This window comes from Rosa rugosa, chromosome 4 (genome assembly GCF_958449725.1).
Source record: "Rosa rugosa chromosome 4, drRosRugo1.1, whole genome shotgun sequence".
Lineage (NCBI taxonomy): Eukaryota > Viridiplantae > Streptophyta > Magnoliopsida > Rosales > Rosaceae > Rosa > Rosa rugosa.
The window spans coordinates 19698232-19714336 of NC_084823.1; the positions used below are offsets into that span (position 1 = coordinate 19698232).

The window sequence follows — 16105 nt, forward strand, 5'->3', positions numbered from 1 at the left end:
CGTACCAGACTCCAATCACAGTGCTTCAATCCAGCTGCTGCTCTAAGAAATCTATGAACCAGAAACAGCAAGGAAAAGATGTTCTGAACCAGTCTCCACAACAATATTATGGAAATCCAAAGACTTTCTCCAAGTCAAACCCTCCAACATTGCAGAAGCTTCAGCATAGATAAGTTTCCATCAGATCTTATGAACACAAGACTAGGAGGCTGAAAGGTCCTGAATTCCAGCAAAAGATAAAAGTTACATCAGCATTTGTATAAAAAATTGAAAAAAAAAAAAATAAGCTTGCCAAACGAAAGCAGCTTTTTATAGGGAAAACAGAGGAAGGTAGGGGGAAAAGGTGAGAGAAACAAAAACTTTGTTTGGAGAGAAGGTTAGAAAAGACTGAATTATGGAAATAATGAAGTCAAACGATTAAAAATTGTGATTTTTGATCTTCAGAGTAATGGTTTCTTGTCAGTGTACCTAAAATTCAGGGAGTTGAGCAAGGACACATCAAAACACTTCCAGAATGGGATACCAATAGGTTGTTTTGATAATGATTGATTCAATCAAAGATGAACAAGAAAGAGACTGATAACGTATGCCTTAAATCAAAGTATAACCCCAAATGCCCATTTTTGGCTTCCACTAACTATTGCGGATCAATTTATATATAACGTAGATGAGTTCTAAGAGATCATATAGCTCTATAGTCTAAACCCAGATACTGAGAGGATGTATAAAATCTGACATTACATAAAAAATAAAAATATAAAAAAAGATATACCCTGCCCGTGGCTGCCTACATTGCAGAGCAAATATGCAGCAGACGAGAACATTACACAAAAATCTCTAGTTTGTTCCATGATTTCCATCTCATTTCAAAGTCTGTATAGAGCAAGCCTGTAACGAACAAGAGTTGGGGATAAGGGAAAGGAAAGCTGGTTTTCTTTGTTTACTGCTAGATTACCTCTACCTCTTTTGTTTGCCACAACATGAGAGTGATTAGACTTCTCCTCAAAGCCTCTTCTTCCATCCTATAAAGTTTGTCTTGATACAGATTCAGCCCTCTACCCAATTCTCCATGCCATTAAGACTCATAAAGCAAAAACATACACGAAAAGGGAATCTAGAATTGCAGTAGGAGATTATGGTGAGCTGCAAAGATATCATAGAAATCCAGAGGCCTAGGCTGTGAAAGTAGGAGCGCAGTAGTTGGGCTAAACCAAATATTGAACTGTCTAGTTATCATTTTCTCACACACACACAAGTATTTGCCGGTATGTAATATAAATAGTTTCAATACAATAACGAATCATTGCAATACACAATTGAATTAATATTGATATTAAAAATGAAATCTACAGCTACAAGAAAATATGAGAACATGGAGCACAAATCCATCAGTTAGGAACTAAATTATGTTCCAAAATCAAATAAAAGTTCCCAAGCACAGAAATACAGAACACTAATAATTCTAAGATTACATACCTAATATTCTAAGATTACATCCCTAATAATTCCCATGCTGCATACCATTACATTTTGTAAGATTTGGGCCTTACACCCTGCCTTAATTCCATTGCGCCTCCCCTAGACGTTGCATCCTCAGTCATCACATTCTCACCAGAAATCTCCTTCACAGCTTCACAAACAGCATGCATAATCATTTTCTTCACCTCCAGCTTATCCTCACAGGCTCTGTGGTTTGTCGGAAGTGTGCGAAACTCTTCCGTCAAACGAAAGCACTCACCCACATTCTCAGGGGAGACAAAGTCCAGTGCAACTTTGACACAAGACTTCAAGTTCCTCACCTGATGAGGACAACCTGCAGGAATGAAAACAGCATCTCCAAGTTTTTGGACAAATGTCCACGGCTCGATACCGAATTCCTCCTTGAGCCTCCTCTTGTGCTCCACAGTGAGATAAACAGTCTGATCATGTATAGCATGAGTAACATGCTGCAAAGGATTACAGAACACATGCTTAAATTCATTGACGTGCTTGTGGATGTATTTCTCCAGCTGCGGAACATCCTGAGTCCGGAAAATGTCCCATAAGGCACCTCCATCCTCACATACATCAGCTAATTCTTCCTGAGACCCACTTCCATTTCCAGCAATTGAGTGACAATTCCCAAATATCTCTCTTTTGTCTTGCTTCCGGTGCTTTTTCTTCAACTTCTCTATAGTCGCAAGTTGTTCAGTTGTAAGGGCCACTTCAGCTGTATGTGTCAGAATATTAACCGCATCAGACATATTGCAGTGAAGCTTGGTTACGGAATCTCCCTGTCCAAGCTCCTGTGCAAAACCATAGGCAATACATGTTTTTGGACCCATGTCCGGCTTTACTGAGAGAGGTGGCAAGTAGATAGCAAGGTTCAGAGTTCCCTTGTTGGGGTGAGTATACTCCTTGAAAGGCAGACAACATAATAATTCCCTACCATGCCGGGGAAGACGATTGTGAAACTCAGTAGATAATGGGAAGTCATTGACCTTGAGATTCTGAGGCCATCCTGTCATATAAGACCGTCCTTTGGAATATCCACTAAAGAAATGGCGGATTTTGATTCCTATAAAACACCAATCCCAGCAATCAACGGCGTGGAATGTCAATTCACTAGCATGGTAGTTATTAACTGTCTTTCTAAGTGCCCGCCACATGACGGATGGTTCCCAGCTTAAACCTGATCCATTTTCAAATGCATTGCTAACGACCACAGGCTCGCCCCTCATCCAATGCCACTGAAAATGCCCAAAATCCTTATCTTGGATTTGTCCAACCCTTGGACAGAACAAGTAGTTATCATCAGAAACTCTAGAAGCTGCTTTCCTTAACTTAGAGCTGCTGCTACTTGAGCAAACGGCATCATCCACAGGTTTAACACATGAACACTTGTATGCACATGTTTCACTACGATCAGGTAAAAAATTGTAACTCGCATCTATTTTTCCTGCTTTCTCTACCAATTCCATGACATGATTCTGAGAAAAAATGCATCTCAATTCTAAATTATGCTTACCAAAACATTTCTTTTGTGTTGGGGGGCAGAGAATGCTTCCATCTTCACTAAATCTCCACTCAATTGTGGACACTTGAGCTTCCTCCTCCACCCCTCTCTTCTTCCACTTGCCATCTCGAATCTCCCGGCAGCAACTGAGGCACAGATGATACCCACACTTGGGACAACTCCTATGAAAATCAAAAATTGAAGTGCGGCAGTTGTTGCAGTACATACGCTCATCTTCACCGCACTTAGCCTTCTCCACCTTGAGCTCCAAAACATCACGTAATCCCCGCCTCTTAGCCTCGACCACCATCTCACTCACCTGCTCATCCCTAATCCTCTTCAAATATGGAAGCAGCTGATGAACCAAATACTTACAGTGCTCCAGCTTGGTACCCCTGTCGATTTTGGGGTCTAGATTCTGCAAACACCTGACAGGCACATCCAAACGAAGGCAGGCTGTGCAGTTGCAGTTGCCGTGGCATACAGGACAAGCCTTAGCAATAGCTTCCTCTGATGTGTTGGGATACCATCTCTGTATACAAGGGATACAATACCTCGTCCTCATTCCCGTACCTCTTTCCAGACACCTTGTGCACTGCACTACTCTTCCCATAACATATCTATGACACTGATGGCAGTGTATCGACTCGTCCCTTGCCCTCTTTGCCTTCACAGCCCTTACCCTCTTTGTCACATTCTCACCAGAAATCTCCTTCATAGCGTCACAAACCGCATGCACAATCATTTTCTTCACCTCCAGCTTGTCCTCATGGGCACTGAGGTTTGTCGGAAGTGCGCGAAACTCTTCCGTCAAACGAAAGCACTCACCCACATTCTCAGGGGAAACAAAGTCCAGTGCAACTTTGATACAAGACTTCAAGTTCCTCACCTGATGAGGACAACCTGCAGGAATGAAAACAGCATCTCCAAGTTTTTGGACAAATGTCCACGGCTCGATACCGAATTCCTCCTTGAGCTTCCTCTTGTGTTCCACAGTGAGATAGACAGTCTGATCATGTATAGCATGAGTAACATGCTGCAAAGGATTACCAAGTACATGCATAAATTCATTGACGTGGTTGTGGATGTATTTCTCCAGCTGCGGAACATCCTGGATCCGGAAAATGTCCCATAAGGCACCTCCATCCTCACATACTTCAGCTGACTCTTCCTGAGGCCCACTTCCATTTCCAGCACTTGTGTGACAATTCCCAAATATCTCTCTTTCGTTTTGCTCCCTATACTTTCTCTTCAACTTCTCTATAGCTGACTCTTGCTGAGGCCCACTTCCATTTCCAGCACTTGTGTGACAATCCCCAAATATCTCTCTTTCGTTTTGCTCCCTGTGCTTTTTCTTCAACTTCTCTATAGTTGCAAGTTGTTCAGTTGTAAGGGCCACTTCAGCTGTATGTGTCAGAATATTAACCGCATCAGACATATTGCAGTGAAGCTTGGTTACGGAATCTCCCTGTCCAAGCTCCTGTGCAAAACCATAGGCAATATATGTTTTTGGACCCATGTCGGGCTTTACTGAGGTAGGTGGCAAGTAGGTAGCAAGGTTCAAAGTTCCCTTGTTGGGGTGAGTATACTCCTTGAGAGGCAGACAACATAAAAATTCCTTACAATGCCGGGGAAGACGTTTGTAAAATTCAGCAGATGATGGGAAGTCATTGAGCTTGAGATTCTGAGGCCATCCTGTCTTATGAGACCGTCCGTTGGAATATCCACTAAAGAAATGGAGGATGTTGATTTCTATAGAACACCAATCCCAACAATCAATGGCGTGGAATGTCAATTCACTATTATTCTTGACTTTCTCTATCTGTCTAAATGCCCGCCACATGACAGATGGTTCCCAGCTTAAACCTGATCCATTTTCAAGTGCATTGCTAACGATCACAGGCTCGCCCCTCTTCCAATGCCACTGAAAATGCCCAAAATCCTTATCTTGAATTTGTCCAACCCTTGGACAGAACAAGTAGTCACTATCAGAAGCAACTCTAGAAGCTGCTTTCCTTAACTTACAGCTGCTGCTGCTACTTGAGCTAACGGCATCATCCACAGGTTTAACACATGAACACTTATATGCACATGTTTCACTATAATCAGGCAAAAAATTGTAACTTGCATCTATTTCTCCTGCTTTCTCTACCAACTCCATGACATGATTCTGAGGAAAAATGCATCTCAATTCTAAATTATGCTTACCACAACCTTTCATGTGTGTTGGTGGGCAGAAAATGTTTCCGTCTTCACTTGCTCTCCACTCCAATGTGAACACTTGAGCTCTCTTGTTCCACTTGCCATCTCGAATCTCCCGGCAGCAGCCGAGGCACAGATCATACTCACACCCGGGACAAGTCCTATGAAAATCAAAAATCGAAGTGCTGCAGCTCTTGCAGTACATACGCACTTGGTCACCACCGCTTTTAGCCTTGTCCACCTTGAGCTCCGAAAGGTCACGTAACCCCTGCCTCTTGGCTTCCACCACCATCTCACTCAGCTGCTCATCCCTAATCATCTTCAAATACGGAAGCAGCTGATGAACCAAATACTTAGAGTGCTCCAGCTTGGTCTCCTTGTCGATTTTCGGGTTCAGATTCCTGACAGGCACACCCCAACAAAGGCAGACATTGCAGTTGCAGTTGCCGCGGCACGCAGGACAAGCCTCAGCTATGGCTTCCTCTGAGGTGTTGGGATACCAAGTCCTTATGCAAGGGATACAATACCTCTTCCTCGAACACTTTGTGCACCGCACCGCTCTTCCCACATCATTTTGCTTACATTGATGGCACTTGATTGTCCGTACCTTCAAGGGAGCCCTTCTCTGCAGGTAGCTAGGTAGTGGTACTTGTTCATCCCTTGTCTGCTGCTGCACCTCCAAGGGAGCCCTTCTCTGCTGCTGCTTCTTCTTCTTCTTCTTCGCCTTCACAGCCCTTGCCTTTCCTTCATTTTGATTTGCCCAAAAACCCTCGCATCCTAGCCTCCGCCGCTTCCTCCCCCAGGGAACAAGCTTTGGCAGTGGCTCCACAGACGGTCCTCCACCATCTTCCCCATTTGTTCCGTCGTCGTTCTGAATTCCCCATATGTTCGGCCGCTTTGTGCCTCGGGGCCACAATCTCGCCGGCGTCGCCTGGATTCTCATTGAGATTCACTGCTGCCGGAAGCAACACTCGAATTGGCAATCCACTTCTCTCTCTCTCTCTCTCTTTAACACTGTTGTCTTTGACTAATTATTACTTTTTCAATAAATAAAAGAAAAAGAAAATACAATTTAAATTTATTTATAAATCACCTATAAGGCTATAACGACTTAAAACAAATGTTGTGTGTACAGTACGAAGGAGAATAGTAATATTCAAAATTATAATATCGAAATCACGTGGTATGGTGTGTTGGTCGAATGGCCTAGTCTGGAACCCCAGGTCTAGCGTTCTAATCCCAGCTCCATCCTGTGGCCAGCAGATTTGAGGGACCCTTTGGGTTCGTGCGGCTGCGGTGCAGTGGATTAGTCGTCTGGTTTTGCCAGACTTTCGCCGCAATGTCGGTGCAGGTGTCCTGGCGCTGGGATACCACTGCATGGGTGTGTGAGTTACTAACAACTAACCCGATCAAAAAAAAAAAAAATTATAATATCGACCCTTCTCACCTTTTGGAATATATTTAGCTACATTTTCTTTCGATGTAAATTCCTAACTCATAAATTAGTTTGTAATTGTATGGAGAAGGGTTTTTTCAGTAATGCTGTTTATTTTGTTTTTCTGGTTAGCAGGTATTCAATGTATTCAAGTCAGGGTTTTAGATCTAAAAAAATTGATCGGAAAATTCATATAAAAGTAATTTAATTTTGTTAAATAAACTCACTTTTTCTCTACTTCATATATATATATATTTTTTTTTTTTGAAGAATATCATGTCGATATATTAATATTACTCAGGCCAGAAATGACCATTACATATCCTCCCTCCTCTATCATCTCTTGGCAAATAAAGAGTTTGTGGTAAAACCACAGCGATACATAGATTAGGTCCGATCATTTTACGGTACCCATGCTCACTTATTCAAGAAAGCCTATGTTCTCTAAACAACACCTATCTAAAAGGAAAAGTAGGGTTCTCATCGCCGGATCGCCCAAAAGTGAAGGTCGTTCCCTCAATCGAATACCCCTTAATATACATTCATAGGGCTGCTGTGCCATATATGAATCATGGCCATGAAGTATGGTGTTACAAAACCGCATGAGAGATAGCAATGGACAGTAAACAATGCCCGGTTCATAATATCCAATTAACCTTTGTTAAATATGATTCCAGTACTAATGTCTGCTTCAAGGCCGGTCCTGACATTTTAGAGGTCTGAGGAGAATAATTAAAATGTGGCCTCATGAATGGTGTTTGATCAATAACCAAATTTGTTTTATTCAATAATAAAATTTGATTTTCATATAATATTTTGTTACATGTATATTGTTTTCTTAAATTATGAGGGGCAAAATAAATTAAACTCATATACATTAGTAACAATAAAAAAAAAAAAAGGAACTAAAGGTGATTATACCAAAAGAAACCAGAAAAATAAAAGAAGGCCAAAGTAAACCAGAAAAAATAAAATAGAATAAATAAATAAAAAAAGCAAAATGAATTGAACAAGCTGAGAATTGAACCTGGGTGAGATGCCTCATAAAAAAAGGCCACTACGATGCCTACCAACTGAACTACAGAACCCATTATATAACATGGGCGAAGAAAAATGAAAAATATATAAAAGATTCTTGAAGTCTATAATTATATATATATATATATATATATATATATATATATATATATATATATATATTGGTTGGTAATTGGTAGCTCAATTTTGAAACTGAAAGCTTTGGTTTTGAAGTTGGTAATACCTATAACCGATTCGAACCGACCGAGTGACAGCCCTAGGTATTACCATTTTAGAAAGGCTCATGAGGTGTTGAGTAAAATAGAGTTAAACATGTTATGGAAGAATACTGATGGATATTGCTAATTGATTTTAAATATTTTTTACATCTGTATGTGTGTTTATCTGAAGATATGTAAATAGCTTTGTGTTTCTATTGTAATTATTGCAGTTATGGGAAAGGTTGACGGGCAAGGTCACCAAGGTGAGTCGTGGCATGGTCACATAACAGCGGTAACTGTTGCTCTAGAGTATTGGAGGCAGCAGCTTGCGAAGAAGCTCATGAACCTCCTTGAAGACTTCAGCGATAAGATGTAAGAGGGGCATTTTTTGGTTAAAGTATTGTCATTACGAATTGCCGTAGTTTGTCTCTGTCCTCATTCGAGCATATTAACTCATGCATCTTATGGCTGATCATTGTCTTTGATAAGAATCTGATAAATTGTTTCTCTTTACAAAACGGAGACATATTTCGGTTATAAGCTAGTTTATAATATGATCCTAGGCCCCTATCCTGACCACACCCCACCCTGTTCTGCCTGCACCTAGGCTTGTTGCAACTTCGTTTTTGTTGTTATATTGTTGTTTCTGATCGGAATGAGATTTGCACTTCTTCTACAAGTCTTATTTGTGACTGCATTTTCACTTGTTGGATCACTTATTTAGGTTGGTGGCAATACAACCCCTACTGGGTTGTAGATGCTTCTGGTGATTGATCTATCACTTGGCTTTGTTAAGAACTTTCTTTGGCAGTGATAAGGGTTACTTTGTTGATCTTTTTGTGAGAGCATCAAACACACCACCCATAAAGATGTATGAGAAGGACTGATTATAGGAGTGCTCAGTTTACCTGATAAGGGTAAGCAATAGCATATGAGTTTATGATGACTACTACTTTTTTACTACATACTCGACAGTCTTTCCAGGATGGCTTTGCTCATCTAAAACTTTTGGAAGATCCGACTCTGATCTTCTCCATCAGACACAGTAAAATTGCTCCATCTATCTGAGAACAAAATCATCAACATATGTCCTCTTCTTCTCTCCCACAGGTGAAAAAGCTTTCAGGTTCAGGTGACATTGGTGGTGCAAAGGAGGCTCTTCTTCATGGGGTGCATAAAAATTCACAAAACTATTCTTTTCTTCTCGCAATACTCCCATTTTTATTCCCAGCTCTTGAAGGACTAGTATAAGGCTATGATATTGGTGCCACAGCCTGTGCTACAATTTCCCTAAAGTCAGCCACATTAAGTGGAGTATCATAGTATGACCTTGTCAGCTCTGCAAATTGGTCTCATAACTAGTGGCTCATTATCTGGTGCCTTGCATTAGTAGAGATGCTTGAGGAGCTTTATCTTGTGGTGGACATTGGAACCACAATTTATTAAACCGCATGTTGATTGTCGCTAATCATACATTAGTATCGAACATAACTCATAATTTCAATAAAGAGTTGTTCAACTCTATCAAGCATAAACTTAACCCTAGGCATAACTAACAATCAAATTAGTTCTACATCCCACTTAGTGCAGGGTTAAAGAAACACAAGCAGCTGGGAGGTTTGATCCTTGTTCCGCATGCCAAGTTTTTGGTTGCAGAATAGATACTGTACCAGCATATCTGATTGGTGGCAGACACACCTCCTGAAATATTGATCGCAAACAAGTTAACCACATTGATCCAATAAAATGCAACCTAAATATCTTTATGAATTGATTTTCAGAATTGAACATATAGAGATACACCAGCATAATGATCTGATCAAATACTTCTCGAGTATAAAATGATTCCTTACTTGACAAAAATGTAATATAGTTGTAAGGCCTGTGATATGTGTGACAGCTCAGTAGTAAACCAAAGCCACGTGGAGCTTCAATCCAGACTGCAAGCAAAATATACTTCAAGTAGTGCACAAAACAACGAAACATTCCCAAATGAGAAACTGCAAGAGCTACTTCAAAGACAAAAGCTGTGAACAACCTGCCAAAATGTAGCAAGACTGTCACCAATGTCTCTTTTCAAATTTCAGGAAATTGACAGACATCTGCATAAAACATGCATTTGCTTCAGTGGTGGCTAAGTTATGAAGGATATTATAAATAAACAGTGAACATCAAAATCTATAGTAATGTACCACAATTGACAACACAAGGTTGAAGCTGGCGAAAACTTGAATCACTGGAATCCAAAAGCCACTTCGCTTCGCACAAGGAAGTTTGTGAACCACAAAGGGCAAAATTAACCGCAAAATGAAAAGGACCAGAGTTAGTCTATTGAGCAAACTTTGTTCATGTAAAATTACAGTTTCAGGTATAACTCAAACCCATTTTAGCAAACAAATCACTTGTAAAGTTCAAACCTTTCCAGGCTTGATGTTTCATACACAGCCAAAATATATAAGCAATACAAAGGCTACCTTTATGAATATAGCATCTCCTTGTGGGACTCTTTTAAACATGTCTCCCCTAACATGATCCACACCTACACAAAAGCAAAACCTTTTAGAAAGCCATTTCTACCACATACATTGGTCCGAGCACCAAGTCAAACTATGCTCATTATTCCAATGATTTTTCTATTGGAACCTCCAAATTTACTCACTTGACCTCTATGTTTTTTACACCTCCTATCAAATTTTCAAATATTAAATTTATTCATTAAACCTCACTAAAGTTCCTCAAATAACCTCGCTCATATAATTAAGGGGAAATTACTGGTCCCCCCTTTAACTTTTGGTGCGTCGACAGTTCAGTCCCTATTATTCCAATTTTAACAGATAACTCCCCAAACATTCAAATTTCACACAATTTGATCCAAAATTACCATTTTACCCCTCACTTATTTTTTTTATATATCTAATATACACACACACACACACACACACACACATATATATACATATATCTACATATACATACATACATACATACATATATATATATATATATATACACACACACACACACACATATACATTATATATATACACACACATATGTATAAAATTATACATATATTTATATATCTACATATACGTATATGTATAAAATTATACATATATTTATATATCTACATATACATATACATACATATATATATATATATAGATATACACACATTAGATATATAAAAGTTGTGAATTTTTTTTATAATATGAAACATAAACATAGTATATAGACTTACCAAATACATAAACACATTAGATATATATATATACATATATATATATATATATATATATATATATATATATATATGCATATGTGTATGTATATATCTGCATATGTATATGTACACACACACATATATACATATAAATATATATAAAAAGAGAGAGAGAAGAATAAAAATATACACACACACACATATACATACATATATACTCACACACACACACACACACACACACACACACACACATATATATATATATATATAAAGAGAGAGAAGAATAAAATACACACACACACACACACACACATATATATATATATACATATGTATAAAAGAGAGAGAGAGAAGAATAAAAAAACAAAAAAAAATAAGTGAGGGGTAAAATGGTAATTTTGGATCAAATTGTGTGAAATTTGAATGTTTGGGGAGTTATCTGTTAAAATTGGAATAACAGGGACTGAACTGTCGACGCACCAAAAGTTAAAGGGGGGACCAGTAATTTTCCCTATAATTAATTTACAAACAAACTAAGATCTTTATAATAAAAAACTTAGTCATTTCAATGATTTAATTACTCTATAAATCTTAATTACATCTTCATTCCTTAATCAGACAACATAAATCTCTTATCCAATAAAAAAAAAATCAAACACAAGGTATTGAGTTTTAAAAATTAATAAAAATAAAATAACTTGAACTATTATGTGATTCTTTTTATTTACTTTTTCTTTTTTAGCTGTGCAAAAAAAAAAAAAAAAGATTAATCATTTTTTCGTAATGTTTCTCTATTTTTTGTACCTCATGATTAATTATTTAAATATTTTTTATTTATTTTTATTTGCTAGCTCTTTTTTTTTTTCTTCTTCTTTTTACAAATATAATGGGATAGATTTAGATTTAGGGCATAATAGAATTTATTTTGTTCTCCCTGACCAATATGCGTTCAATATGCATATCATACATTTTTATCTTAATCATAGTTTTATTTCTTAATAAATATATATATATATATATATATATATATATATATATATATATATATGAATGCTTTATTGAGTATGTAGTGAAATTGGAAAATGAAAATAGATAGGGAAAAAAAGAATGCAATCTAATATTATTGAATTGGAAAGTCTAGAGAAAATAAATATAACCATTTTTTTGGTATAATTATTGTTCCTAATAGTCATTTTATAGTAGGTTATATATGTCATTTAATAATTCATAATAGAGTGAGGTTAAGTGAGCAGATTTGGAGGTCTCAATAGAAACTCTCTATTCCAATACCTGGATAAGAAGGAGCATCATTTGTGCATTCCCAAATAATTAATGTTATGAATAACCAGACTTGTCCTGCATCATTTTAGAATTTTTTTTCCTATTAATTTTGCCTCTGCAAATAACTTTAACCTTCAATGTTTTTTGATATCATGCTCATCTGGGTTTTTCCCATCTTCCTCAAAACGAAAGGAAAGTTGTACCCAAAAAAAGAAGAAATTCAATCTTTGATCTGTTGTAGAGGTTTATAGACTTTTGACAAGACTGGATTAGAATGTTTAATTATATACTCAAATCTAATGTAAATGATTATATGTGATCAAATTAGTATATCCTTTCGTTGTCATAATAAGCTTGTAACATGTGACACTGATGCTAGCATGACTGTCATTAGCCCATTACAGTACTACTTACACACTAAAGCCAAAAAAGAACTACTTGTATATGACTTGTTTATATCATATATGTCTGAGAACGTCTTCCATGCTCCGAGTTTGGAGTGCTCGGGTTGTTTGGGCCCAGCCACGTGAGCAGCACGTGTAAATTTGATAAGAGCAAATGTAGGTGGGAAGGGCTTAGCCTGTTCCCCGGTAGCCATGATATAAACTTGGCCTCGTTCTCATCGTCTCTTCTTCTTTCATCTCTGCTATCTCTCTTTGACTCTTTCTGTTTCCTCTGAAAACTATCCATTGACCGTAAGTGAAGGGTTACTGACATCTAATTGCTTGGGTAACTCATCGGAAAGTTGTCCCCACAAATTTTCTTCAACTGCCTTAGCGACTCGCTTGGTACTCCGGTACGCCATCAGGTGACGCCAGCCGGCAATCAACTCAATTCCGAACACCATCCCCATCAGAATCCCCGAGATCAACCCCATTTCCGCAAATTCGGATCACAACCTCCCAGTGAAATCGAAGCAGAGCCGCGGATTAGGGATCGGAAACCGAAGAAGAAGAAGAATAACGAAACGAAACGAACAAATGTGGTAAAAGACGAAGAGTTGCAAATACGAAACGAAAAAACTGAAGCTCCGAGGCTGATTGTCAGGTTCTAGAACACGAATTATGAACTAGCAAAGACCAGAACCATCTCCTGAGCAATAACCCGCGGTAGTCATAAAACCCAGAAATACCAAGTCTTCCAAAAGACCAAAACTAAACCGAATTCGAAAAACTAGTATACCAACGTTTATAGCATGATGAGTAGAAGAAGTTACTTGCCTCATGCATCCCTAACAGTCGCCGGATTCGCCGAAAATAGCTGAAGAACCACCGGAGATGCCGAAGCTTTCGGCCTTCAATTCTCCTCCTCGGGACAAACCAGTACCAGAGGAAGGTCGGCGACAATGAGATGAATCGAACGGCACAGGTGCGACACCGTGAAGTGGCCGGACGGAGGATTTCCAGACAGGTCGCCGGCTCAGGTCGTCGGGTCGCGGGGACCGGGTCGGGAGTCCGATGCATTGATCTGATCTTTTTTTTTTTGTTTTTTTTATTAGAAGATGCATTGATCTGATATGAGCCCCTTATATATAATCTCCATTTATTTTAATTTGGGGCCTGATCAAGCAGTGGACAACATACGGCTTAGATTGCACCGCATGGATTTTCTTTTTCTTTAAAATAATTTTTAAACTTCCGAAACATTTAGAAAATTGTAATAAATAGTTCGGGTGTCTGAAAAATTCTCCAAAAATTCTCACGGACTCTGTGCATCGTGTAGTTTATCATCAAGATCACAAATTGAAGGCATATATGCATATATAGGGTTGACCATCTTGACAACTATCAAAACGACGGCAAACCGGGTTAATTTTTATATAGTATCTAAGACTACGTGGTAAACACATTGCTAATGTTAAATTTATCGATTTTTAATTTCAATTTTTTTTATCACACAAAATTCTTATATGCCTACCAATGTGGTCTAACTTCTTTATTAGTTATATAAAAAACTATACCTTTCATAAACAATAAGGTGGAGGAGATAGATTTTATCAAAATCGACCGTTGGATGTTATCATGATAAGAAAAACTTGTTATAGTCAAAATTTCAGCTATTATCGTCATCCTTTGGGTCTCGATCTACTAGGTCAACCTTAAACCCTAAATACCACATAAAACTAATATGTTCATAACCGCTCACTCGCAACTTATTTTGTCGATCTGTCAGTTCTCACACTCTCGTGGGTATGAGCTATATCAATCAATGTAAAAAATTTAGAAATTTTATCTCCTCGTGGTTCAGCTCCCCTTAGGGAAGTAGAAGTGTTTAAAGGATTGACCGGTTTATTTAATGTCGAAATGATTGCGGATCGGATTAATTTTTTTACACAACACCTATTAATACTCTATAAATAGATGTGTAATGTCAAATTTATCGATTTCCATTTTCGATTGTTTAGATCGCACGAAATCTTTATATGCCTACTAATGCGGCTTAACCTTGTTTATTAGTTGTATTGAAAAAATATACCTTCTATGAGGAACAATGTGGAGGAAATACAATTTATCAAAACCGACCGTTGGATGTTATCATGATAAGAATAAATGGTTATAGTCAAAATTTCAGCTATTTTTGTTGTTGTTTGGGTCTCGATCTATTAGGTCAACCCTAAACTCTAAATACCACATAAAACTAGTATGCTCATAACCGCTCACTCGCAACTTATTTTTTCGATCTGTCAGCTCTTACACTCTCGTGGCTATGAGCTATATTAACTAATGTAAGAATTTCAGAAAGTTTATCTACTCGTGGTTAAGCTTCCCTTAGGGAGTTATAAGTGTATAAATGGTTGACCGCTTTATTTAATGTCGAAGTGACGACGGATCGGGTTAATTTTTTTACATAGTACCTATGAATATGCTATAAATAGATGTGTAATGTTAAATTTGTCGATTTTCAATTACAAATTGTAATAAATTGTAATAAATAGTTCGGGTGTCTGAAAAATTCTCCAAAAATTCTCACGGACTCTGTGCATCGCGTAGTTTATCATCAAGATCACAAATTGAAGGCATATATGCATATATAGGGTTGACCATCTTGACAACTATCAAGACGACGGCAAACCGGGTTAATTTTTATATAGTATCTAAGACTACGTGATAAACACATTGCTAATGTTAAATTTATCGATTTTTAATTTCAATTTTTTTTATCACACAAAATTCTTATATGCCTACTAATGTGGTCTAACTTCTTTATTAGTTATATAAAAAACTATACCTTTCATAAACAACAAGGTGGAGGAGATAGATTTTATCAAAATCGACCGTTGGATGTTATCATGATAAGAAAAACTTGTTATAGTCAAAATTTCAGCTATTACCGTCGTCCTTTGGGTCTCGATCTACTAGGTCAACCTTAAACCCTAAATACCACGTAAAACTAATATGTTCATAACCGCTCACTCGTAACTTATTTTTCGATCTGTCAGCTCTCACGCTCTCGTGGGTAGGAGCTATATCAACTAATGTAAAAATTTCGGGAATTTCATCTCCTCAAGGGTCGGCTCCCCTTAGGGAAGTAGAAGCTTTTAAAGAGTTGACCGGTTTATTTCATGTCGAAATGACGGCGGATCGGATTAATTTTTTTACACAGTACATATTAATATGCTATAAATAGATGGGTAATGTCAAATTTATCAATTTTTCAATTTTGATTTTTTGGATCGCACAAAATTCTTATATGTCTACTAATGTTGTATAACTAGTTTATTAGTTGTA

General features: G+C 37.7%; 1 protein-coding gene and 1 long non-coding RNA gene across 2 annotated transcripts; both read right to left on the reverse strand.

The window, feature by feature from the left end:
• Window positions 1-1367: 1367 nt before the first annotated feature.
• LOC133742469 (uncharacterized) lies at window positions 1368-6201 on the reverse strand. The gene has a single exon (XM_062170137.1). The coding sequence runs from the start codon at window positions 6138-6140 to the stop codon at window positions 1524-1526; it is 4617 nt and encodes a 1538-aa protein (XP_062026121.1). The 5' UTR covers window positions 6141-6201; the 3' UTR covers window positions 1368-1523.
• A 3593-nt stretch (window positions 6202-9794) lies between these two features.
• Window positions 9795-10165, reverse strand: LOC133743596 (uncharacterized). The gene is made up of 3 exons (XR_009863159.1): window positions 10063-10165; window positions 9909-9972; window positions 9795-9810 (listed from the first exon to the last, which is right to left on the reverse strand). It is a non-coding gene; the product is annotated as an uncharacterized LOC133743596 (long non-coding RNA).
• Between the last annotated feature and the right edge of the window lie 5940 nt (window positions 10166-16105).